The following is a 25,802-nucleotide window of genomic DNA, read 5'->3' on the forward strand; positions in this document are numbered from 1 at the left end:
GCAGGGCAAGTACCAGGAGGGCTGTGGCCTCCCCCGCCTCCTTCCCCACTGCAGCCCAGACCTTGGCACTTTCCGGGGACTCGGGAAAGCTCTGTCCAGTGAATGAAAGTCCAGGGAGGCTGCGAATGCTGACTTCATGGGCGGTCCTGAGAACTGCACCAGGTGCCACACGGCAAGCACTTTGGGGGACCCGGGCTTGTGGACAATGGGTGTAGGGAGAGCATCTTGACTATCACCAGCCCCGTGGCCTGGGCCAAGGGCAAGGTCACGGCCATGCTTAAGCCCTGCATGTGCTTTATCCTGGAGGATGGGGTCCTTTTACTTTCATTCTGCAAAGGAAGGGGACTGAGCAATGTCTCAAGGTCACAGGGCTCCGCAGTGGTCGAGGTGGGACAAGAAGCCAGGGCGTCGGGCTTGGACACAAGTCAGGAACTGTGCCCCTCGCCCAGAGGGAAAGGCGGCTGGAGCCCCAGCCGTGCGCCACTCCCCAGAGGCTCGGGTGCCACCGAGGCGTGTGGGCGGACCCAGGGAACAGTTTAGCAGCTGACAGATTTTTTTTGAACCTGTCTGCCAAGTTGCCAGCTGAAGTCTCATCCTCAGCCCCATCAACCTCAGCTGGGGCTGGGGCATCTGCGGGTGGGAGGCTGGAGGCGGGGGGCTGCCAGGGAGAGCCTTGGGCAAGGGGGGCTGGGCAAGGACTCGGAGCACGGCCTTCCCCGGGGACCCCAGCGGGGCGCTTAAGGGAAGGCGAGGCAGCACAGCTCCGCCTTACAGAACAGGACTTAGGCAGGAGCAAAAGTGGGGGGAAGTCAACCCACAGTGGAGCTAGCCCCACCCTCCACCTTGGATGATGCTTCTAGAACTTCAGGGGAAACTCTTTGGTCCTGGTCGCCGACCCATGAGGTCATGGAGTTGGGATCCCGGAGACTGTCCCTGACCCCGTGTGTGACCTTGGGTGGGGCCTTGCCCTGCCTGTGCCTCGGTTTCCCCGTTCATGAAACGACTGAGCTCTGACTCTCACCTCCCCAAGTCCAAGTTCCTCGGTCGCCCACACCAGTTCGGAGAAAGGATGCAGAGACACATCCCCACCCCCTCATCCCAGGGAGAAAGCCAGGGTGCTGGGGGAATTCTCCTTAACGAATTATTTCCTATTTATTGGTAAGAAAAGTTGCAGAGGGGATAAATTATTAACAAATCGGAAACGGAGATTCTGTTGGGAGCCGGTTCTAATTCTAGCTGCCCGGAGGTCTCTAACTCTCCCCTCCCTCCCTCCCTCCCTCTGCTCCTCCCCCCGCCCCGCCCCCCTTCCCCTTCTGCGGTTTCATTGATCCCTGTCCTGCCTCTAACTCCTCCCAACCCGATCCCCTAGGCCTCTCTCCCTTCCCTTTTTTTGGTTTCTTTTGGAGCAAAAGCCCTGGACAGCAGTAAGGTCACCCCTCCCTGCTCGTGAATCAGCAGAAACCGACCCTCGTGTTATTTCAGGGCAGGAGCTGCAGCTGGCCAGGGAGGCTCCTCTTGTATTTTTCTGGTTTTGTTTCTCCTTGGAGCCATTTCTTCCCAGCCTGGCCATCACTCAGGCAGGGGAAGGTGTCTTCCCAGGGCTCATCCATCCTGGCAATGAGTCTCCAGAAGCCACAGTGATGTCCTCCTCACCCCCACCCCAGACCCTGATCCCGAACCAGCCACCGTGGGCATCTCCTGGTCCAAGGTCTGCCTTGGACCCAGAGTCACGGGCCACCTCCTGAGCCTGGCCTGGCCAGGCCGTAACTTAGGAAACGCACTTCAGTTCTGCAGCTGCTTGGAGCAGCCCACCACTCTGCTCCAGCCCCCCTTTCATTTCACCCCTGCCCACATTTACCTCCTTCCAGAACCTTCCGTGACTGAGACTACACTCTGGGACAGCAGGGGCCGGGTCTGGCTCATCCTTGCCACCCCCCACTCCCAGCAGTGATTTGCACAAAGTGGCATTTGATAAATATTTCCAAACTCGGTGAGGATCCCTGACAGTTGGATCTAAGGATGGTATCTGTTGAGCAGTTATTCAACATGCCCTTTTCTTTTTTATTTTTAATATTTTGGCTGCACCGCGAGTCATGCGGGATCTTATTTCCCCAACCAGGGATCGAAGCTGTGCCCCCTGCAGTGGAAGCGCAGAGTCCTAACCACTGCACTCCAGGGAAGTCCCAATGCGCCCTTCCTAACGTGCCTCACTGGATCCCTTTGCTCTGGCGCGGCTCAGAGAGGGTAAGCGACCCTCCCGGCATCACCCAGGGAGGACTGTGCGGTTACTGAGGGGAGTGGAAAGCAGCCGGCCCAGGTGCTGTTCTAGCAGTGGGGCAGGGACCCACTTCCTCAGTTCTCCTCGCCCTGACTCCGACTTCCCCGACAGACGCAGCCAGCCAGCCTTTCTGACCACCCGAGGCGTAGGGCTGCCCCGGCGGACGAGCTGTCCAGGAGACGGGCAAGGATGCAATGCCAAACACTGCTTCCACCACTGCACACCCAGAGAGGCTGCCCATCAGCTGAACAGCCAGAGAGGGTGGGGTGAGGTCTTGCCAAGGCTCTGGCTAGACAAGGGTTAATCTCTCCAGGAACTCAAAATTGTATTCCTTAAAAAAAAAAAAAGGAAATATTTCACTAGGTCCTGGGCATATGCAGATTCTTGCCACAGCCAGATTGTTGGGACTGTTTGGGGCGGGAAATTCTATCCCAGCTGAAGAGTGCCTGGGTTGATCCCTGTAGGACACCCCCCACGGGCACCTGCTGCACCCCAGCCCCTCACTGGGTACCACATAACTGACCAGATCCACGTGGGCATCTCTCTCAGACAAGGGATGGCAGCTCTTCATTTGCATACCTTCCATGACAGGGAACTCATTACTATAAAAAGAAGATAGGCCAATCTGGACTGCTGGCTCCTTAGAAAGTTTGGCGATGTATTTTGACTCACACTCTGCATATTGCCTTTGCTCCAGGCACCCTTTCTTCTACGTGTTTGTCCTGTTTTCTCTGGTTATGCTGTAAACATTTTCTAATTGATTAGAAAAAGGAGAGTGAGAGGCCGGATTAGCCCAAGCCCTCCTCCTCCCCCGTGCCAGGAGCTCAAACGCTTCCCCACCAGGGCCAGCGGGAAGGCTCGGCGGCTCCTCCTCGGCCCGCCTCGCACACAGACTCCACCTGTTCATCCAAGGACCCACCTGCCTGGCAGCTGCCCGGGCCTCTCTCCATCCTCCCTGCCTGCCCGCCCCACTCCCCAACCGAGGCTCGCCACCCAAGCAGCTCAACACTCTTGTGGAACACATTTAGAAAAAAGTAAATTGGGAGAGACGGAAGGACAAAAGAAAGAAGGAAAGAGAGAAAGAGAGAGAAATCGGGGCAGGGTGGGGGGAAGGGTGCAGAGAGGAAGAAAAGCTGCATCCAGAGAAGCCGGGTAAAGTGCATTATTGATTGAGGACTTAGAAAATGCTTAGAGAGTAGGAAAAGCGTCCTACTCTTTAAAAGCTTGTACAAAGCAGAAGCTAGACACAGGCAGCCTTCCCTAAGAGGGCCTGCTCTGCTGACATGAATATTTTATCACGGAGGAAAAAAAGCGGCTTGGAGGATGCAGTACTGGGGGCGGGGGGAGGCAGGGCGACGAGCAGCCCGCTCCGAGGGGCCTGGCTGGGGTACTCAGGGGAGCCGCCTTCCGCAGACCCCTGGGGCCTTTGCAGAGCCCCCTCTCCTCCTCTCTGAGAGCTGCCCTCGGCTTTCTTGCTGAAGAGCGATGGGGCCTCGGTGGGTCCTGAAAGAGGCCCAATGCTGGTGGGACCACCAGCTGAAAGGGGAGTGCCCAAGAGGGTCGAGGTTGAAGATCGATCCCGGCAGCCCCCTCCCCTAACAGTTGCCATGTCCACCCCCTGCCACCACCAACCCCTCCGGCCTCCCCGCCCCGACCTGCCACCAGGCACACTCTAGAAAGCAGCCGTGTGTTTCAGCTCCCCTGCTGCACCCCAGAGCACCCTCTTCGGATGAATTCCAAACCCAAGCTGGTCCTGGCTCTGCCCACCTCGCCCACCTATCTCACTTCTCATCTTGCCTTGCTTCCGTTTTTCTTTTTTAAACTTCCCTACTGAGTATTTTTCTTAGCACCAGACGTTGAGATCGTGATTTTTCGTGTGAAATATCCTTTTCTCTATTCATGACGATCCTAATAATTATTTTCAAAATGGAGAAGCCAAGGCACCGATAGGTTAGAAAACCTAGTCAATGCCACTTTGCTGAGCAAAGGGCAGAACTGGTGTTAGAAGCTCCACAATATATGCTCTATAAAGGGCCCGCTATGCTACCCTGCCTCTGCCCGTAGGGACGTTCCTTGGTTTAGGGAAGATGAAATGAACTTTTGTGCCACGGAGTCTACAAAACATACAAAATTCTTACAAATCATTGTATGATCCTACAGAGGTCAATTTCCACCTTGTTTTGGACCCTGGAATCTCTCCTTCCTATCTTGATGCCCATCCCCCATCCCACCCAGGCTTCTCCACCTCTGTCTGGAGCTCCTCCCCTCCACCCCTTTGTAGGTGTCTGCTAACCCTCCCTTCCTCGGAGAACACGCTGGCCAACACCTCCCTCCCCGAGATGGGCACTTGATCAGTTTTCCTTAGCCACTTCTTTGGTTAATTACTGTGTGGTCCCCTCCCCACTGTGTGCTCTGTGAAGACAGGAGCGGGGCCTGTCACACGCAAGATGCTTAATTAAGGTTTGCAGAATGACTCCCCTTCCTGGGCGGGTCCCCTCTCCAGGCCCTCCGCATTGAAAAGGAGGTGTCAGGAGTGGATGCAGCACCTGGACGGATGGGACCTGCCTGTGCCAATGGCCACAAGCTGAGACTTTCTAGGGCTTCTTCTTGCTGGTCTCTGAGGAGTAAGAAGTGGCCGGGTAGAGGAAAGAGAAAGAAGTGTCTGGGCCTGCCCCACCCCCGGGCACAACTGGACAGTTCATCTACCGATGAAGCCCTTGGTGGTGGTGAGAGAGGCAAGCCTGAGCTGGTAAGGTTTCATTTATTTATTCCCTCACTTATTCAACAACTATCTCTAATGTGCAGAATAGTCCTGAAGAAGCAGCCATCAAACCTGGCTGCCCATCCAAATCCTTGGGAAGAAGAAAGAGATGAAAATATTTCTGGGCACTAAGACCAGAAATTCTGCTCCAGATTGAAAGTGAACCAACCCACCAACCCACCAACCAATCAAAACCCCCTGCAGTGACTCAGATGCCTGGCCAGGTTGGGGTGCCTGCTACAGTTGGTCCAAAGAAGGGCACCTGTACAGTGATGTCAGTCCAGCTCTCACCATCATCCCTGCTTTATAAGTGAGGGGACTGAGGCCCCCAGAGGTCAGGCACTGACTCAAGGTCATACCTGCAGTAACCTTTGACCCCTTATGGGAGCATTGACCACCGTGCTGTGACCACCAGAGTATGGCACGGATGACAAGCCTGGAGGGGAACTGGCTGGGAAGGTCAGGAAAGCTTCCTGGAGGAGGTGGGATTTCAGAAGGACAGGCCCAGAAGGACAGGTGGGCTGGATATGGACAGGTGGAGGGAGATTTGACCGGGCTGTGAGGAGGAAGCGCTATGTAGCGGGATCGAGCGAAGGGCCAGACCAGACGTGCAAGAGCCACAGGGAGAGAGGAGTTAATGTGCTTGGATGGACCAGGAGCCTGGTGGGTAGCAGGAGATAAGGCGGAAGGGGAGGCCTGGAGTCAGCCGGCAGCCTTGACATTTAGCAGCTGCAGGGAAAGCCCTGACTCTGGCTGGGCAGCCTCCTTTCAGAAAGAGAGGTTAAGAACCTGGGAACAAAGGGTAAGGTGGCGGCCAGCACCCTTCAGGTCCCAGGAAGCCAGAGCAAGGATGGGGTGCCTGCAGCTCAGATGGAAGGAAAGATTCTGAGAGCAATCTCTCTCCCCCTCTGGTCTTTGAATTCAAAAAACCAAGATGCTTAAGATGAAAAGACAAGATGCTTATAGCTGGAAGGGACCCAGTGCCGTCCTGGGCAAGACTGAAATGTTGGTTCTCAAACTTGGCTTCACCCTGGGACCACCCAGCTTGAATAAATCCTCGGCCCAGGCCCACCCTAGAGACTCTGCAGTAGCAGGTGGGGCGGCAGCTGGTGGGGTGGCAGCCCCGGCAGGTTGGGGGGATGTTAAGAGCTCCCAGGTGAGTCCGCTGTGAGGCTCAGCTGAGGACACTCAAGGGGGATGGGGACCCGGACAGAACCAAGAGTCTGCACAGCTCCCTGTCCCCTGCCTGCACTCCTCTGGAGTCCCAGCAGACCATCTGGGTTTGGGGCCTTCAGGAAGGCTGTCTCAAGGTTTAGGAGACCCGGGGGTAAAGGAGGAGAGAGCCCCCAAATCTGAACCCCTATTCCTGCTGTGGAGACACCCCTTAGAGTGGTTCTCACGTTGACTCACCTAGGGGCATCCCGGACCAACCACGTCAGACCCTCAGGGGTAGGTCCCTTCCCAGGCATTGGCTGGTTACGGCTCCCCAGGAGACTCTGACGTGCAGCCAAGGTCAAGGCCACAGCCTGGAGGACCCTTCGATGGGACAATTCTCCATCTTGGGGTGGCACCTGGCTCCCAGCCTTGCTTTCCTTCCGCTCCCCATTCCCGTGGCTCTCCCCCAGGCTGAGAGGCAGCCAGACCCCCGGGGAACCCACGGGTGGGAGGGGGAGGGGGAGGGCTGCCGGGTGCAAGCAGGCCCAGTGGAAGGCAGATGCCTCGCTCCCCGCCCCCACTTCCCTCCACCCTCTATTTTTAGGTCCATTATTGTTCATTCTTGGGTGTATTTTTTCCCCACTCCTTCCCCAGAAAAACAGATCGGATTCCTCCAGGCAAAGCCATCTCGCCTTCCCCGGAGCTGGTGCGTGGGAGCCCGCACACTGCCAAATAGACATGAAATAAGTGAATTATCAAATAATTGGATTAGCAGACTCCATCATGTCTCGGGGGCAGAGGGGGTGGGCAAAACGCTCCCGTCACTCCTCCCCAGCCCTCCTTGCTCAGGCTGCCCGAGGAGTGCTGGGGGAGGAGAGGCAGACAGGGACAGTACACTCCCCCAGCAAAATGGCCACACGTACGTGCACGCACGCACACACGCACGTACACACACAACAACCGCCTCAATCTAACCGTGAGATAGAGACTCAGAGCACCTCAGGTCAGCTAAGCAGCCTGGTTAGGAGCTAGGCACTGGGTCCAGGCAGCCTGGAGTGGAGGTGCCAGGCTCCTCTACTTGGAAGCTGTGTGACTTTGGGCAAGTGGCTTAACCTCTCTGAACCTCAGGTTCCTCATATTGAAAATGGGCATAAATATAGGATCTTTCGTAAGTGTTCTGGGTGGGTTCAACGAGCAACTTCAGGCCAAGTGCTTGGTATGCAGTAGGCACTCAATAAATATAAGCTTTTGCTGGTCTGAAGAGGTGGTGGAAGATGTGGAATCAAGAAAAGCCTCAGACAACAGGATCAGTCAGTTACAAGAAGACACATGGTGATTGTCCTGAGCTTAAGGGCCCCCAGAGGGAGCATAGGGGCCCACAGGGGCCCACAGGTGGACTCAGGGTGGTCTGGGGAGACTTGTGAGTGTTTGCAACTGTGTGTGTGTGTGCTCGCACGCGCGCACGCATTCTTCCAGGAAAAGCACCATGGATTCTCAAAGGGGCTGAGACCCCGCCAAAGAAGGAGGCACTGCTCTGGGGTTTTGCAGCTGAGCTGGGGTTGGTGTCCTGCCTTTGTCCATCCCCTCCGGGTCCTCCAGTGCCTGGGAGGTTATTGCTCTCTCCATGCCTCTCCCTCTTCCTCTCTCTAAGTCTGAAAGTCCCAAAAACCAGAAGCAAAATCTAGGAATGCAGTGGGGTCTGGAGGGTGAATACACAGACCCCCTCTGGTGAAGGCAGGAAATTTACATCCCAAAGGGGGGACGAGACCCAAGGGCACCCAGCCCCTGGCAGCCAATCCAGCGTGGACCCTGATCCCCAGAAGCCCAGACTCAGCAAGATGCCAGCCTCGGAGCTGTTGGCAAGGGGTTTTAGATGGTGCCTGGGGTGGGAACAGGGCATGCTCTTTGGCCCACTGGCTTCTCCTTCTGCTGTCACCTGCCTTTGCTGTCTCTTGATTCCCCAGATGGAGGGGACAATTCAGGAACCTGCAGTCTCCCATATGGGCACCATGCACTTTCTGTGGGCTCAGGCGGGGATGTGCTGCTGTGGCTGACGAGACTCTGGGGTTACCTGCAGGCTCCATCTCTCATTCTCCTCCTTTTCATCTTTTGCCCAAAAACGGACTTCTGCTATGACCAAGGGGAAATGCCCTGGTCGTGTTTCATTTCCTTTTATTTCCCTGGTCGACACTTGGAGTCAAGTGGACAAATGACTCAGGCAACAGGAGGGAGCTGGAATGCAGGACCGAGGGGGTCCAAATTGTCCCAAAGCCCCCAGGACAAACTGTGCTGGGGGAGAAGAATGCCAGGTCCTTGAAGACGGGCCCAGGACGCTTTAATAGGAAGGGCAGCTCTAGAAAGCCCCAGGTGTAGATCTGGAGGGATCCACAAACATGGATTTAATTCCTTCCTACCAACGAGACCCTGAGGGGTGAGGTGGCTGCACCTCTGTGGTTGCACCTTGGGATCTCGGGTCCCCGAGGACAGTGACCCAGACTTTTGACAAGGCAGGATGGCACAGTGGTCAAGACCCCGGAGACAGATCCTGGCTTTGTCGCTGCTGTGCAAACTTGGGTAAGTCTCTCCATCTCTCTGAGCCTCCCTCCCTTCATTTGCAATATACCCGTCCCAGTGCTTCGGAGAAAACACAAACGCTATGCACAGAAAGTGCATATGCAGGGTACCCGGCCCACAGGGAGGCCTCGGGAAATGGCAGCCAAAACCCACGAGACGGGGCGGGTGGAAGAAACACCAGCATGTGGTGAGACACACAAGAGTGTATCCCCGGCTCTTGCTTCCTGAAGCTCCCAGCTGAGGGCCGGGGTTGGACCACATGCACCCCAGCCCGACATCGGAGGGTAATCGCTAAGGCTGACTTTGCCGTGATCCCTAACATTCTGCCCCCCATCCTGCCTCACCCCTGGCCTTGCCCGCCTCCCACAAACATCCCCTTCCTGTCCGCCTTTCACACTGCTGCCACAGCAAGGAGAACCACAGCTTGTGGACGGGCCAGGGCAGGGGTCTTAGGATCCCCAGGGCCTGCGAGAGCCAGCTCTGAGCAGGCCTGGGTCACCAGGGGCTACACACAGCTGTGAGAGCTCACCTGAGCAGGCCAGAGAGCAAACTTTAACCTTATGGCCATGCCTACCCTGAAGGTGTAGCTCCAGCGCACGCTGGGAGGCATTCCAGGTCCCCCACCAAATGCCCCCACATGTGGTCAAATCCAGGATGTGACTGGATGCACGGAGACCTGGTGTGGAGGGCCTCATGCCCCCAGGGCTCCAGTCCACTCCTGTGGGAGAGCCCAAGGCTTACGGTCGAACCTCTCGGGTCTGCTGCTCCCTCACTGGGGCCCCAGGAAGTCAGTCCATCCCGTTGGGCCTCAGTTTCCCCATGTAGGAAATGGGGCGGAAGTTGGACTCTATTAGTGGTTTCGTATTGTGTTCACAGGAGCCCTAGGACTCCCGGGGGTGGGGGCTCAGGGGGCCGGGGCCGGGGCAGAGGGTGCCAGCAGCCAGGTCCCAGGCACCCACTTTCCCCTGAGTAGTTAGTTCCACTGTAATGTGCTTAGAGATATCGGGGTTCCTCTGGTTTAGATAATCTCTAAGACTCCTTCCAAACTGCACCATCTACTTGAGATGAGGGATAATTATCACCAGCATTTCTTTATCGCCCACTTTGTGCAAGCACAGCCCGTGTAGCAAGGATGGAGACACAGAATCTGGTGCCCTGATGAGCAGGGGAGGGGAGGAGGTGACGTGGAAGCAAGAGATATTTGGAGACCAGAGAGGTCACAGGTCATGACATCCCCTCCCCAGATACCCTCCTCTGGGAATCACAGTTAACATCCCAGCTTAAAGGATAAGTTAGGGAAAAAAAGGAGAAAAAGAGGGAGGAAAGGACAGAGGTGGGAGAGAAAGGGAGGGAGGAGGGGTGAGCATTCGGACTTCTTCCCTCCTCGGGAGGTTGAATGACTAGGGTCTGAGTTTGGGCCTGGACTTTGCCACTCGGTATTAGACTCTCAGTTTTCTCATCTGTAAAATGGGGACAATAAGATAAAGGTTGTTTCCACCATGAGGGATATTTGGGAGGGTTAGATGAAATACTGCACATAGACTGCTCAGTGCCTCAATGGAATAGATCTGAGAGTCCAAAAATAAACCCATACGTCTATGGTCAACTGATTTTCAACAAGGGTGTCAAGACCATTCCATGGGGAAAGAATAGTCTTTTCAACATATGGTGTTGGGAAAAGCATATATCCACATGTAAAAGAATGAAGTTGGATGCTTGTCTGACTTCATATACAAAAATTAACTCAAAATGGATCAAAGATCTAACTATAAGAGTGAAAACTATAAAAGTCTTAGAAGAAAACATAGGGGTAAGCACTCATGAGCTTGAATTTAGCAATGATTTCTTAGATATGACACCAAAAGCACAAGGAAAAAAGAGATGAATTAGACTTCACTAAAATAAAAAAAAAAATTGTGCCTAAAAGGACACAATCAAGAGAATGAAAGATTATCTGTAGAATGGGGGAAATATTTGCAAATCATATATCTGATAAGGATTTAGTATCCAGAATATACAAAAAACATGTACTACTCAACAACAAAAAGACAACCCAATGAAAAAATGGGCAAAAGACTTGAATATATATTTCTCCAAAGAAGATATATAAATGGCCAATAAGCACATAATATCCAGCATCATTAGTCATTAGGGAAATGAAAATCAAAATCCTAATGAGATACCACTTCCCACCAACCAGGTTAGCCATTACAGTAAAAAACAAAGACGGAAAATAACAAACGTTGGCAAGGACCTGGAGAAATTGGAACTCTTGTACAGAGCTGGTAGGAATGTAATACGGTGCAGCTGCCCTGGAAAACAGTTTGGCAGTTCCTTAAAAACTTAAATCTAAAATTACCATATGGGGACTTCCCTGGTGGCGCAGTGGTTAAGAATCCGCCTGCCAATGCAGGGGACACAGGTTCGAGCCCTGGTCCAGGAAGATCCCACATGCCGCGGAGCAGCTAAGCCCGTGCACCACAACTACTGAGCCTGTGCTCTAGAGCCCGCGAGCTGCAACTACTGAGCCCGCAAGCCACAGCTACCGAAGCCCGTGCGTCTAGAGCCCGTGCTCCACAACAAAGAGAAGCCAACGCAATGAGAAGCCTGCGCACCGCAACGAAGAGTAGCCCCGGCTCGCTGCAACTGGAGAGAAAGCCCGCAAGCAGCAGCGAAGACCCAACGCAGCCAAAAATAAACAAACACATAAATAAATTTATTTTAAAAATAAATAAATAAAAAATAAAATTACCATATGACTCAGCAATTCCACTCCTAGGTATAGACCCAAGAGGAATGAAAACATATGTCCACTCAAAACCTTGTACATAAATGTTCATAACAATATTAGTCATAATAGCCTCAAAGTGGAAACAACCCAAATGCCCAGCAACCAATGAATGGATAAACAAAATGTGGTAGAGCATACAGTGGAATATTACTCGGCCATAAAAAGGAATGAAGTACTAGTACGAGCTACAATATGGATGAAGCTCGAGAACGCTATGCTGAGTGAAGGAAGCCAGATACAAAAAGTCACACACTGCATGATTCCATTTATGTGAAATGTCTGGAACAGGCAAATGTGAGAGACAGAAAGCAGACTAGTGGTTGCCAGGGGCTGGGGGAAGGAGGAACGGGGAGTGGCTTCTGACGGAGACGGGGTTTCCCGTCTGGTTACACAACATCATGAATGTGCTAAATGCACAACTTAAAAATGGTTAAAAAGGCAAATTTTATGTCATATATATTTTACCCCAACTTTAAAAAATTGAATGGTTCATTTCATGTTATGTGACTATCACCTCAATTCTTTTAATTAAAAAATAATTTTAAATGCCTTCACCACAAGAAAAAAATTTTAACTGTGCGTGGTGATGGATATTAACTAAACTTACAGTGGGAATCCTTTCACAATATGTACCTACATCAAATCATCATGTTGTACAGTACACCTAAAACGAATACAATCTTCTATGTCAATTATACCTCACTTAAAAAATTTGTAAAAGAATTTAGAAGCAGAAACCAAGGGGAAACGATGTGACGTACCATTATGTTTTTAGCTCTCAGCTTTGTTTTTCTTTGTTTTGATTTTCCTTTAATAGACTACTATCATAAAGGGATTTAAACTTGAAAAAACATCTAGTGCTGTGCTGAGCACAGGATATGCACTTGGAGCCATTCTGTCTGCACTGGAGCCCCTCACTTTGTCTGTTTGAGACCAAGCCTGAACCCCAGCATAGATTTTTACCAAACTCCGAGAATGTATCTACAATCACGCAGGGATGCTGGGTGAAGTGGTTAATCTAGCCAAACCCCATCATTGCACCATTGGGGAAACTGAAGCTAAGGAGCTGTCCCAGCAGTGAGGAGACTCTGTCGGGGCCCAGCACTGCCCGGCTCGCATCCTGCGCTCATGCTGCTCTGACATGCCCCCCGCCCCCCACCAGCGCCAGCAGTTGGTGTGTGCTTGGGGAATTAGAAACACGTTTTCATATATTTAAGCAAATCTGCTGTGATGAAAAACAAATCAGAACCTGCAAACCAAAGCTGAACAGAACCATGCATCATCTGCCATTTCCCACTTTCCCCACCACTCCGGTACCCTCCAGGTAGGAGCTGAGCATCCTAGTGGGCCAAGTGGGCCCTGGCCAGGTCTGAGGCAGGAAAGCCTGGGTCCTGGGCTGTGGGACAGGAACAGAGCTTTGCAGCCTGGACCCCCTTACTGGGGTAGTGAGGGTGAGGGGCCGCAGCTTGGAACCTGCTTCTTTGAGCCTGCCAAGCTCTGTTCAGCCCTGTGGCTCAGGAATTCCATGCCCTGTGGGCTCCCTCGGGTCTCTGCATGCCCACTGCTCTGCTCCTCCTCTCCCCCTCGACACCCTTGGCCTAACCCCCCTGACACTAGAGAGCGGTTAGGAGCCAGGCAGAGGAAGGTTGCATCACAGCTCCACCATTAGTGAACCTTGGGGAGCCTTGGTCTATTCCTCCATCCAATGGCACAATAACAGCCCCGCCCACAGGCTTACAGGGAGTGGGGTGGGGGGGGATGAAACAAACAGGTGGAGTGGGTCATCCCTTCCCCAACACCCACACACTCTCCCCTCATGTCACACGGACCCTTTCCTGCATCTCTGCAATTGCGATTCCTTCTGCCTCATCATCGCTCTTCTGAATCCCTCCAACCCTTCAAGGTCATAGACCACCCCAGACCAACCTGGTGCCCTGCCTTCCCCCCATGAACTCCCATAGCACATGCTGGCTATACCCCACCTTACACGCTTGGCTAATAGGCTCCTCTTCTGTTATTTTCTACTTTTACTTCTTTTGTCTCTCACGCTAAATTCTAGGATGGGGGAAAAAATCCCTTTTGGGAAACATTCATTTTGTGCCAGGCACCCAGCTGAGGGCTCTACACGCTTTGTCTCATCTCATCTGTATGACCTTCCTTTGAGATTGTGTTTAGCATCATCCCAATTTTCAGATGAGAAAACCGAGGCTCAGAGCACGAGGGACTTCTCCAAAGTCCCACAACCCAGAAGGGGTGGGATGAGCATGGGCCCCCCTTTGCCCCATCCCAGACCTCAAGTTCACATCCACAGCTGGAGTGGCCTGCCTGCCCATCCATCCATCCACCCCCCGCCTCGTCACACGTGGGATTTCACAAGGCAGCTTGTGTTATACATGCATTAAGGGAGAAAAGTGAAAATATATGAAAAATCAGGGCCAGGGAATGTAGAGAGGGAAGAGGAGGACGAGCCTGGGGAAAAGTTCTAGAACCTCTAAGTCTCTGACACTCTTTGGAAAGATGTGTCCTCCAGGCCATTTCCCTTCCCCCTGGCACTCCAGAGGCTCTGCCCCCTACGCTCCATGGAGTGTCGGGACCCAAACTCATTCCCTTAAGAAAAGTAAGAGGCCAGGATCTCAGTCGTGTGGGCCCGGCCCTCACAGGCAGCGCTGCTCCCATCCTGTCACTCGTCTGCTCCCCAGGAAGGAGACTTCACCAAGCAACAAGATGTCATGCATGGAACTATTCTTGTCCCAGGGTGGGCCCTGCCTCAGGCGTTTCAAGAGACTGAGCGGCTTTAACTAAGGGCTGGGGGAAACTCAGGTTCCAAAATCACTTCCTGCTTAAGGACAGAACTGTGCAGACCTCCTGGTGTCAACTGATTGAGAATCCTACAGAACAGGGACTCAAATGGAGATAAGTGAGGCCTTTGGTGCCTCCTCTGTCCTGATTGAAACCCTAGTTATTCCTGTAAGAGTCAGCCCTAATCTCTCCTCCTCCGAGAAGCCTTCCTGGATCACACTGTCCCTCCACCCACCCATCCATTGGTTCAGTAAATGCCTTCTGAGCATTAACTGAGGCAAGAGGGAGGGATGCAAAGATGAACAAGGCAGCCCTGCCCCTGGGGAGCTCACAGTCCAAGGGGGAGGCAAACATCAAGAGTAGAATAATGAGCATGGATTGACCATTGACTCCAGGCACTACGCTCATGACAGTTCCAAATGCGTATTCTAGCAATAGTCCCATTTAAGGAAATGAGACTCAGAGAGGTTAAGCTTCATGCCAAAGGTCACACAGCAGGGGATTCCAACCTCTACCTCTCTGCCTCTAGAGCCTGAGCTCTTAACCAGTAGGCCACATCTGTAAGCCCAATGACACAGATGTGACCAGATGGGGCCTTCTGACCCACCTGGGCTAGGGAGTCAAGGAAGGCCTCCTGGGGGAGGTGGGTCCAACCTGAACCTCGAAAAATGAGGTAATCTAGGTAAACACGAAAGCTTTGGAAATGAAGGAAGCAAAGAAGGCGGAGGAGGCAGCACGGGCCAAGGCAAGGAGGCAGGAAACTCTGTGGTGAGCTAGAGCATGTGGGGGGGGGGAGCGGGACGCACCCTCATCCTTCTCAAGCTCCTTACATTAGGTCTCAGTCTCACCCACTCCTAGTTAGTTGTGCACCACCCTTAACACCTGCTGTGTTTCTCTTGTTGTTTACTTGGATTTGCAAGAGTTATCACACTGCCCCATCACAGCTGTACCTGGCATGAGGTCAGCCCCGGAAACGGGACGGGAGGGCTGTGACGGGGAGAGGAGGGAGGGGTGGGGAAGGGTGTTCCCCAGGCTGTCCTCTGTGGGTTTGGGGACAGAACGCAGAGGGGAAAGGAGACCTGAGCCAGTGGGCTGGTGAGCTCAGTGCTGCTGGATGGGAACGTTTCGTGAACATCAAGGTCTGGCAGGAGGCATGGCATCTGTGACCTTGATTCTGCACGTGGTGTTCAGTGTCATGGTGGGGAGGGGCTTGAGGCCCCCGGGACCCACCTGCCCTCTGCAGTCATCAGCCCAGCAGACCCCATGAGGGAGGGATGGGGCCATTTGCTCTGCGTCTGGGTATACGGAGGCACAGAGAAGGCAAAGCAGGTTCTGAGGAAGACGTGTGCTCTATGATGCGCCTTCATGACCATCTCTGGGTTTTCCTGTGCACCAAGACCCAGGCACCTCTGTGTGCTCAAGTCTCCTTAGATGAAACCTTTAATGTTCAGTTATTTCACCGTGGAAGAACCAAGATGCTCAAGACTGGATCAACGACACTATCAAAGTCTCACCCTAGAAGAGAACTTGCACTCTTTAAGTACTTTCAGATATTCTGAAAGGCACTTCCTTCTCCCAGGAAGTTGGAGAGGTGGGCAAGGCAGCCATGTCCCATTACGTGGGGAAACTGAGGCTCAGAAAATTGAAAGACTTGCCCCAGATCACCCAGCCCACAAGCAGCAAAGCTGGGATGCAAGCTCAGGTCTTCAGATTCCAGGCCTGTGGCTCTTGTCGGGATAGCACACCACCTTTCTGGAACCTTCCACCAGGTCTCCAACATTCAGGAATCTGAGCTCCCAGCTTCACCCCTCACTCCTGGGACCTCCACTCCTCCTGCTCTCTGCTTTTCTCCTTCAGCAGGGGCGACACCTCCTTACCCTGCAAAGGTCCCGTGGGAACCACAGGCCTCCTGTCTGTCCATCATCAATAATAAGTATCACCCATCACTGACGGACCATGTAGAGCAGCGTTCCTCAGAGCACACCCTGCGTGCATCCGAATTACCTGGACTTCTCGTTAAAATGCAGCTTCTGGCTCAGCGGGTCTGGGGCGGGGCCCGGGGGTCTGCATTTCTAACAAGGTGAGTCCAGGGACTACACTTTGGGCAGCAGTGTGTAGCTAGCTGTAGGATCATTTTAAACACCACCTGCCTGTTCTGTGCCCCCCACCCTCTTTTCTCACCATCTCTCTCCTGAGGCTCTAGGCACAAGGACAGGGTTTCCCCCTTGCTTTCATGGCAGCGCAGGCAGCTGGCTGGCAACCTCTCTTTCGAAGCTCTGTGGGGCTGCTCCCCACGTCCAACTGTGCCCTCCCCATCCCAAAGGGGTCCTGCTAGGGTCTGAGAAGCCTTTGCGGGCGCTGCCTTTCCCTCCTTCTTCCTGGCCCTGCAGCCTCGGAAGGCTGGCCCTCTCCAGCCAGGCCCTGGGAGTCAGGGGTGGGAGGCCGCCCGCCTTCTCCCGCAGCCCTCATTGAAATTTTGCCCTTGCCCAAGAATCCTTGGTTGAGAGCTCAGCCCTATTAATTCTAATTGTGCATTTAGAGCCAATAGGTTTTTTGTTCATTTATCTTGGTCTTCCTCTCCACTCCCCTTCCTCACCAGGCTGGAATTTACAATTCAGTTCTCAGGTGGCCTTGCGGAAGTACACAAGTCCGGCGGGGAGAGAGGGTCTGCACACTGAAGCCTGAAAGGGGCAGTCGTTCCGTGGCCCCTCTTGCATCCTCAGGGTGCCCCAGGGCTCATGCTCCGTTTGGATGGATGTTAGGACAGGCCCAGCACTCGCCGCAGGAGGGGTGCCAGGAAACAGGGACCCACTGGGCTATTGTAAGGCTAAGGGGGCAGAGGGCCACCTGGGTACCACTAGGGCGCCCCCTGGTGGCGCCACCGGCCATGGCTAGAGGAGTGAACGCTTCCTGAGCACACATCCACCACCGGCTGCCCTGAGACCAGGAATACAGGGCGTGGTGTCCCCAAGGCTGGAGAGATGCAAGGAGACAAAGGCCCAGACACCACCAAGGACATAATAGCCACAATAAAAAGCAAATGACAGCTACCACACATGGAGTACCTACTACGTGCCAGGACACCCATGGCGGGGCTGCATCTTTCCACTGGCACTGTGACTTGCCTACACCATCATCTCTGTTTCACCGAAGCTCAGAGAGGGAAGGCTGGGCCGTCGGGTGCATAAGCATGGGTCCTGGCCACGTACAAGTTCCCAGCCTGCCCTCTAGACCGAGTGACCTTGGCGGGATTTAGCCAACGCTTTCTAATCCCTACAATGGGATTAGAAGAGCCCCCACCTCAGAGCATCCTAGAGATAATTTAGAGACATGCACAGAACCTGCTTAGGGAAGCTGCAATAAACAGTGGGGGGGGGGTTTGAATCCATCTGGATGTGACCCCCTCCTCCCTGCAGAAGCCAGCCTAGGCAGCGTCCCCTTCCTCGTTGGCTGCACATTTGTAATCAAGGGCAGAGCCGGATGGCAGCCCATCATGAAATATTTAAGTCCATCAGACAGGTGTCAGGACACTGAGGGAGATGCTGTTCTTCCCCCCCTGCTCTCCTCACCGGTCTTTCCAGGAGAGGACAGGAAGGGCATGAATGCTCCTTGCACAGCTCAAGGACCCATGCTGGGTGGCATCAGGACATTGGCGGGGTGACCACTCCACTCCGGCAGCTGCACCGGGTTCTCTGTGTGTGAGAGTGGGGGCAGGGCGGAGGCCCAGGGCCAAGGGCATCCTGAGCCAGCTTTGGCCAGGAGAGGGCCTCAGACTTGCATTTGATGGTCATCTCCACCCCTCAAGCCTTGACCAGAAGCTGGTCCAGTGATTTATGATTTAGGCATCCCGCCCCACGGCCCCGCCCCCAGCACATTAAGACGATTAATATTCAAAAGAAGAAATACAGTCAGGACTCTAATACAAGAGGCAGCGGTTGACTCTGCTCAGGGAGTGTGTGGAGAAGTCTTTACATGAGCTGGGGTGGGCAGCCAGCTTCAGATGTGGACTCAGAGCTGGGCTCCCCCGGTGCTGGCCTTGGCCCTGACCTTCAGGGGCCAGCCCCCTTGCCTGTCCCTGAGCCAGCAAAGCCCTGGGGTCCTCAGTGCAGTGGGACTCTCCAGTCCCTGGCTCCTGGCCCTGTGCTGCTTTCTCCTTCCCTCCCTCTCTCTCTCCCCAGCTAGCTCCCGCCAGCCCAGCCACCACCCACAGTGACAGCCTCCTGATTGCTGACCATCCAAGTGGGAACCTACCTTCCCAGGCTGACTGCTCTAGGATAGGACCCAAGCGCCCCACGGGACTGAGGCATCCTCAGGAGCCCAGTGGGGACACCGGCTCAGTCCAGCCATAAACCCAGAGACCTGGAGGCTCCCCCCAGGACACATGAAGGCAGCAGCCACCCGAGGATGACACTGAGCCCTTCCTGTGGCTCCTGCAGCCTGGCTGCCCTGTCCAGCCTCCTGCCCGACCTGGGGCTCTGCCCAGTGGGAAGGCGTCTCTCGGGAGGCAGATTAGCTCAGTGACTCTGGAACCAGACACTCAAATCATAGCTTCATCACTTCCTGGGCTGGGACTTTGGACCTCAGTTTCTCCATCTGTACAATGGGAACGACAATAGCTAACACCTAGGGGCACTTGCTCTGTGCCAGACCCTAGTCTGAGCATTTCAGGGTGCATTAGCTCACTTACTCCTTACAGCGACTTGAGTGTGTGCTATTAGTGTACACACTTTACAGATGATGGAGTAGTGGCCCAGAGATGCCACTGGTCCAGAGCTCACCCCCTGAAACTCCTACTTTGTACAACACAGAATCAACCCAGCTCAGCTGAGTGGAAGACTCCATGGAATGACTCGTATTGAGCTCTTAGCCTCCACACTCAGGTGCTTGCATAAATGATCCCCGCTATTATTATTGTTGTTGTTAATGTTACTTGAGTACTGATGTACTCCGTGGCTCTAAGACTCCATCTTTCTCTAACTAGGGACTCAAGCGACAACACCTGAAAGTCTGCCTTCCCCCTGACTTAACCAGCGACTGTGGTCACTGCACATAGGGGTGGAATCAGAAATGGCACCAGCCACACCGCCCGCCCTGCTCTGACCCCTTCCGTCCTCCCTTACGAATCCCCTCTGCACTGCCGTCAAACCTTCCCCTGCAAAGTGCCAGCTCGGTGCTTGGCATTCCCTCGCTTGGCAAATCTGTTTGCTGGATTGGATTGGGTGGAATAGGAGGTGGCACCACAAAGGGACGAACAGAGGGAGGTCAGAGTGCAACGTTGCAAATAGTACTTTGCTCGCTCGCCCAGATGCTGACTTCCTACGAGAGAGGCGGGGCTTATCTGCAAGGCTGGGGAACCGTGACTAGTACTGTGGTTTTCCCAAGAGGAGAGGCTCTAGTGATCACCTGGCCAAGAATTTCCCCACCCCAAAGAACGATGTCACGTGACCCCAGCATCCTCAGGGCCGCCTTTGCTTTGGCACATTTCCAAGGTGGGACAGAGACCTGATCCCAAACCTGCATGCAGGAAAGTCAACCTTGCATCTTGGTCCTCCCGCTCTGCTCACCCACCCCAAGGGTCCGGCCCAGACCCCCACCCACTTGGCCTGAGCGAACAGAACGGCGGGGTGGGGCTGACTTACGTGGGAGCAGAATCTCTCAGGGGGGTCTCCGCACGTGATGCCGGAGGGCTCCACCTTCACCTTGACATAGTCCTTCAGGCGCATCACCTTGGGCTGGCAGGCATAGAACTCCCAGGTGGGGCCTTCATCCGTGGTCACCCAGGATTTGCAGATGTCGTAGTCCCCAGAGGCCAGCGGGAGGCAGTGCAGGAAAAGAGCCAGCAGGTGCAGCATGGCGGCGCGGTCCCCAGGGGCGAGGCCCAGAGAGGGACCGGAGAGGTGGCGACTGGCTCAGGAGGGACTCGAAACCTCAGCATGGAAAAGCCACATCTACCAGGCGACGGAGGCCGGATGTCCCAGGGACTCTGCCAGGTTGCAAACAGCGAGGAACTTGTTTTTTCCAAGAGGCCGATATGGAAAACTCAGAGCCAGCGTTTCTCAGACTGCTGATGGGCAGATCGAGAAGTTGCCCACAACTTGGCGTCCTCCTAACCTTGGCATCACACCTCTCCCAGAGGTGAATCTGATCAAATCAGGCAGACTCTCAAATTGTGACAGTGGATGGAAATGGGATAGGGAGAAAATCCGCAGGGATCTGGCATGAGGCCGGATCAGATTGCTTTTAATTTTTGTCCTTCCAATCAACCCAGGTCTTTAAAGGGCCCTTAATGTGTGATGTGCTCAACACAACTGCAAAACAACCCTCCGGCCTGCGTTGTAAAGATAAAATAAAATCAGGAGGTGTACCTGTTAGCTGCAAACACGTTCCCTCTATGGGATTGGACTTGGCATTTTGGGCCAATAAAAGAGATTTCTTTTCATATGGGCTTAAAGTGACAACAATTGTGCAGCTGGACTGGAGCATAAAAAAAGCGACTGAGGTGCTAACTGGGGAGCAGCTTATTTGGCTCGGCTTTGGTGGGGACAGGCGCTAATGGGAACCAGCTGACCTTGGCTGGTAGCCATCGGCAACTTATTAGGAAGTTTCTGAGACTTCAGCTTCCAAGCCATCCAGGTACCCGGGGTCTGGCTTGTCTTTCATTGCAAGAAGGGAGGAGAGAGAGCTCGTTAGCAACAACACCTGCAACAAATTAAATAGAGAAAGGGGGGGGTAAAGATGTATAAGAACAAAAGCTCTCTGGCAAAATGTGCAAAAAATGAGGCTGCATTAGCAAAGTGTCCCGAGGAAACTGGGTTATTTTTATTAACATAGGAGATGCACATTTGGAGATGGGGCACATTATTAAAAAGGTGATGCGCTTTCTCCTTATTTATGGGGGTGTCGGGGTCAGCAGAAGTGCCCCTGTTTGGGGTCAGTGACTTTCTAAAACAGCCCCAGGAGCCGAGACTGAATGGTGGCTTTATCATGACTGACAAGTCAAAATGTCAAAACTGCCGAAGGCAGAGATGAGGCTGTAATCACAGGTGCCGATAAGGCTGTGTGGACAGGCTCCGATTAAGAATGGTCCACGCGTGGGCCAACAATTACGAACTGGGTGCCAGTAAATATCTCTCCAAAATTCTGAAATGGTGAATTTAATTTTTAACTGTAAGAAACTAGGGATGTTGAAGACTTTGACGGAAGTGACAATGATTTGTCATATTAGCTTTTTCCGATCAAGGCCAAAATTTTGCAATCATCCCTTAGAGGGTATGTTTATAAACAGGTCACCATTATGATTGTTGCTTTACTATTTTAAGCTACCGGTAATTATTTAAAAGCCCTAAATAGACATAACTAAGATGAATGTTACATTGTGAAAAACACGACTCCAATAGTGTGGGGTGTTCCAGGACACTTGATATATCACCAGGAGAATTTGGTCCCCAGTGTGGGATCCTGGCCAAAAATACTAGCCAATAGGGCAAAGGTTACTGCAATGAGTCACAGCAGAAGCGCGTGTGTTATTAATTCTGGTTATTATGTCTATGATTATTGCATCTAAATTCCCAAACTGCTGACTCTTCAGCCATTGTACCTAGAAGGTCCTGAAGAGTTAACTACCTTTCCATGAACCTCCATTCTCCACCCAGATACAAACGCACTCCTGCCAAAAATGACAAACCGGAGTGGGGGGGACATTGTCCAAGTGGGGGCTGGCCACTCCGCACCTCCCCAGGAGAAGTCCCCAGCCTCTGCCCCAAAGCTCCAGGCTGGGGGCATCATAAATCTGCATTAAGGCAGCCCCTGCCCCTCTCTCTGGCTGAAGGGCTCTTGATGGAGATGAATGGGGAGGATCCGAGGGGGACACATTTTCACATCTCCCCTCTGGCTGTTTAAAGAGAAACAGTGTTACAGAGCCTGCCCAGCCTTGAATGTACTTCTTGCTAGAAAACTCTCAGAAAGAACCCGCCTGGAGACTATTTTTACAACCTGAGAAAATGTAGTAAAAATAAGATAGCGCGGCCGGCAAAGGTTTGGATGCCTCTCTCTGAGCTTCGCGCTGCCCAGAAGACAGCATAACTCATTCTTCCAGCCGCGGGCTCCTAACTGTTCACTCCCAGGTAGAGCGCTCCTGAGGCAGGACACCAGGGCGCCGGGCCACGGCTCGCAGGGTGGGCCCGGACGCGGGCTTCCTTCGTCTGCAGGACCGGTGCTGCTCTCGGCCTGGACCGCACTGGACGCAGGCGGGCGTGGGGAGGCAGTGAGGCCCGGAGGCCAGGAGGCCTGCGAGACGGAAGAGGCAGCGCGCCTCGCAAACCTATTAATTGCTTTGCAGTTCTGCAGGCTTAAATACCATGCATTCCCTGGAAAATGGGGTGGGGGGAGTCAACAACGTCAAAATCTGCGGGGGGGCGGGGTGGGTAATAAATGTGTTTACAACTAGTCAATCAATTGGGCGTTGCTGGCATCGTAAGGGAATTGTGAGCTCAGCATGAGAATGTTACAGTCAGTTTTTGCCAAACAGAAAAAAAGGGAGGGGGAGAGATGCAAGAGTCTTCGGAACAGCGAGGAGGAAAGCACGGAGTGAGAAGCCAGTGTGGGAAATTTCAGAGTAAGAGGTTGTATCCCGGTGGATAGTTTTCTCCTTGGAAAATAAATCTTCACCTGATATTATTAAGAAACTGCAGCTCCCAGAAACAAATAGAATCAATGCACTTTATTTTCTTTTAAGAGTCCTCAGGAGCCGAGGGGGGCTGAAAGCCAGGGTATTAAAACCCGAAAATTAGATTTTACCAGGATTTCTGAACTCAGATTTCTCTGTCGTATTGAATTAGCGCCTCTCGAGCTGGCTGGGCTGGAAGATCCTCCCGGAGTTGCCGGCTGCGCCCTCGCCTCGTGGGAAACTTGCCTTGGTGGACGCGGAGCCCCTGGGGGGGGGGTCCCTGGAGAGGGGGCACTGGGGGCTTCTCCCAGGACCCAGCCCACCCCCAAGTTTCTTCTCCTTTCCCAGCGGGGACAGCCGAGGGGGGTGATATCTGCCTTCAGGGGAGGGTGCTGGGAGCCAGGAAGGAAAGGGGAGCCCGCTCAGGGTCGCGATCACCTTCCAGCCCCACCCCATCCTCCCAACCCTAACCCCCCCTCACCCCGCGCCGGTCCAGTAGGTGCCCCGCTCAACGCCGCCGCCCGAGTGAGCATCCCATTTCCGGCGGCCCCGGTGTCCCCAGCCCCGGAATGGGAGCCTTCTCGGGCTCCCGGGTGCCCCCCACGCCCTCTCAGCGCCCAGACAGCCCCGAAGAGTTGAGCGCGGGGGGGTGGTGCGCGAGGAGGAGGCCTCGGCTGGGCGGCTGGGGCCGGGGGGAGGGGGGGTGTGTGTGGAGATGGGGGTCAGCTCCCAGCCTTGGACGCCAAGGGTTCGGAGTCCGTGCTTCGGGTGGGCTGCAAACGGCGGGCATTCGCACGGGGATGCGTGCCTGGCAATCCCGCAGTTGCTTTTCGTCTTCCCGAAGTTGAGTGCAAGCCACGGGAGCAATTAATAATCACGCCTTTAAAAAAGGCCCGGCGGGCACCGAGGGTGCACCCACACCTGGCACCGCCTCCCTTACTTAGAAGACGCCCAGCAAAGCGCCGGGGAATTCGTCGCATCCTTTTCCCCAGCGCTGCCGCCCCCAGCCCAGGCGGACAACTTACTCCGGAGCCCGCGGACGCCGCGAGCCCACGGTCCCCTTCCCGCCTTCCCGCTGCCTCTGCTCCCACCATCTGCGTGCCACCCGGCTGGAGGTTCGACTCCACGCTGTCCCCAGGCCGGTCCAGGCACATAACCCTCCCCGTTAGCCCACCCCTCCAGGGCACGGAAAGAAGTTTCTAGCCGCCGCTGGAACACAGAGTTTCTCTGTGCAACTCACACATACCCAGTTTTCAGAGAGGGGAAGGGGATGGGAGGAATTGGGGTGGCGAGGAAATTGGGGTAGGGGAATGGCGCGCGAGAAGGGTTAATTTCCTTTTCACAAACACGTCCAGGCATTCTGGTAACACCCATCCCCACCACTCACTCACACAAACGAAGGAAAAAGACCCTGGTGGGGAAAAGCCAGCCAGAAAGACAAGCTACTCCTTTAAGATGCTGCTACAAATGCACACTCACACACCCCTCTCCAAGCGACTCGAGTCCTCCGCTAGTAACGGCCGCCACCAAATAACTTTTGCATCCGAGCCCTTGCTGGGCCGCTTTAAGTGGCTCCTGGGCCGCGGGAAAGCCTGCACGGTCACCGAAGCCCTTTAAAAATGAAACCAGCCTGGCAAAGCTGCAGCATCTCTCCCCCCCGCCCCCCGCTCGCCTCCCGGGCTCTCCCCTCCAGCCTTACCCCGGCTCGGAGCAGCTTCCCGGAGCGGAGACCCGGGAGGCCGAGGACCGCCACCCTCCGGCGCTCCGCCTCCCCCGTCTGGCTGGCGCTGGGTGGGGCGAGGGCCGAGGGCTGCGAGCCGGCGCTCCTTCCCCGCGCTGCTCCCGCTGCCGCCGTGGCCGCCGCCGCCGCGGCCGTCAGATCGGGGCTGGGGAGCCCTCCGGCCGCCGGGGGGGCCGCCCGCAGCCGTCCCGGAGACGCGGGCCGGGGGAGGGGCCCGCCCCAGCCGCCCGCATCGCCCGCCCCGGCCGAGCGGGAGGTCGCCGCTAACAAGTGCAAACTTTTGGGGCCCCCTGGGCGGCTCGGAGGGGACCCGCGCTCGGGCACCGGGCAGCCCCCGGCCCGGGTGGGCTTCGCGGCTGCTCGTCGGGGCGCCGGGGCATCCCCCCGGCGCGGCGCGGGCCAGATGGCGGGGCGTTTCACTGCCCCCCTGCACTCCGCTCCAAGTTAATGCCGAGGCTAAATCCTCTTGCCATCACTCACGATCACCATCGGGGCTTTTATCTCTCGGTCTGATCCGGGCTGCGTAACTTCCTCTGTGTGGCTTTAACACACCATCCCACCACGGAGCAACGGTCTTCTTAAAGGTGCAGGAAGGAAATACTGCGAGACTCGGGGGACGCGCCACGGCCCGGGGAGGGGCTCTGCGAGCAGGGGCGTCCCGGCGGGCCCGCGGCCAGGGTGGCCCCAGCGGGCGGCCGCGGGAGCGAGCCTGCTCTGGGGGGTCGCAGGCTAAACATCTCCTCCCGGCCCGGGGGCCAGCGGGTCCCGGCGCGCAGAGCGCATCCTCAGCCAGCTCGGGTCAGGCGCCGCGGGGCTGCGGCTTCCTTTTCCGAAACCCAGGGGCCTGACCGGGTGCCAGCGCCCATGGGTGTGGGAGCTGCCCCATCGGCACCAGGGAGGGGGCCAAGTGAGTCAGTCCGCCCACCCCCCAACAGCCAAAGGCTCAAGGCTGCAGCTCGGTCTCCCTCTGTGAAGCGCTGCCACCCAGAAGGCCCCAAGCAGTGGGTAAAAGGGTGGGTGGGTGGATTGGGGGAGATG

The 25,802-nt window shown here is 54.9% G+C and overlaps 1 protein-coding gene across 1 annotated transcript in view; it reads right to left on the minus strand.

Moving 5' to 3' along the window:
- The window catches only part of NTNG2 (netrin G2), a 72,408-nt gene extending 47,529 nt beyond the window's left edge, over positions 1-24,879 (minus strand). Inside the window, exons 1-2 of the mRNA XM_061200907.1 lie at positions 24,723-24,879; positions 19,998-21,057 (exon numbers count right to left, since the gene is read on the minus strand). Coding sequence (XP_061056890.1) covers positions 19,998-20,210 — 213 coding nt within the window. The 5' untranslated portion in view covers positions 20,211-21,057; positions 24,723-24,879. The remainder of the gene's footprint in view (positions 1-19,997; positions 21,058-24,722) is intronic.
- Between the last annotated feature and the right edge of the window lie 923 nt (positions 24,880-25,802).

The sequence above is a fragment of the Eubalaena glacialis genome, chromosome 9 (assembly GCF_028564815.1).
Source record: "Eubalaena glacialis isolate mEubGla1 chromosome 9, mEubGla1.1.hap2.+ XY, whole genome shotgun sequence".
NCBI lineage: Eukaryota > Metazoa > Chordata > Mammalia > Artiodactyla > Balaenidae > Eubalaena > Eubalaena glacialis.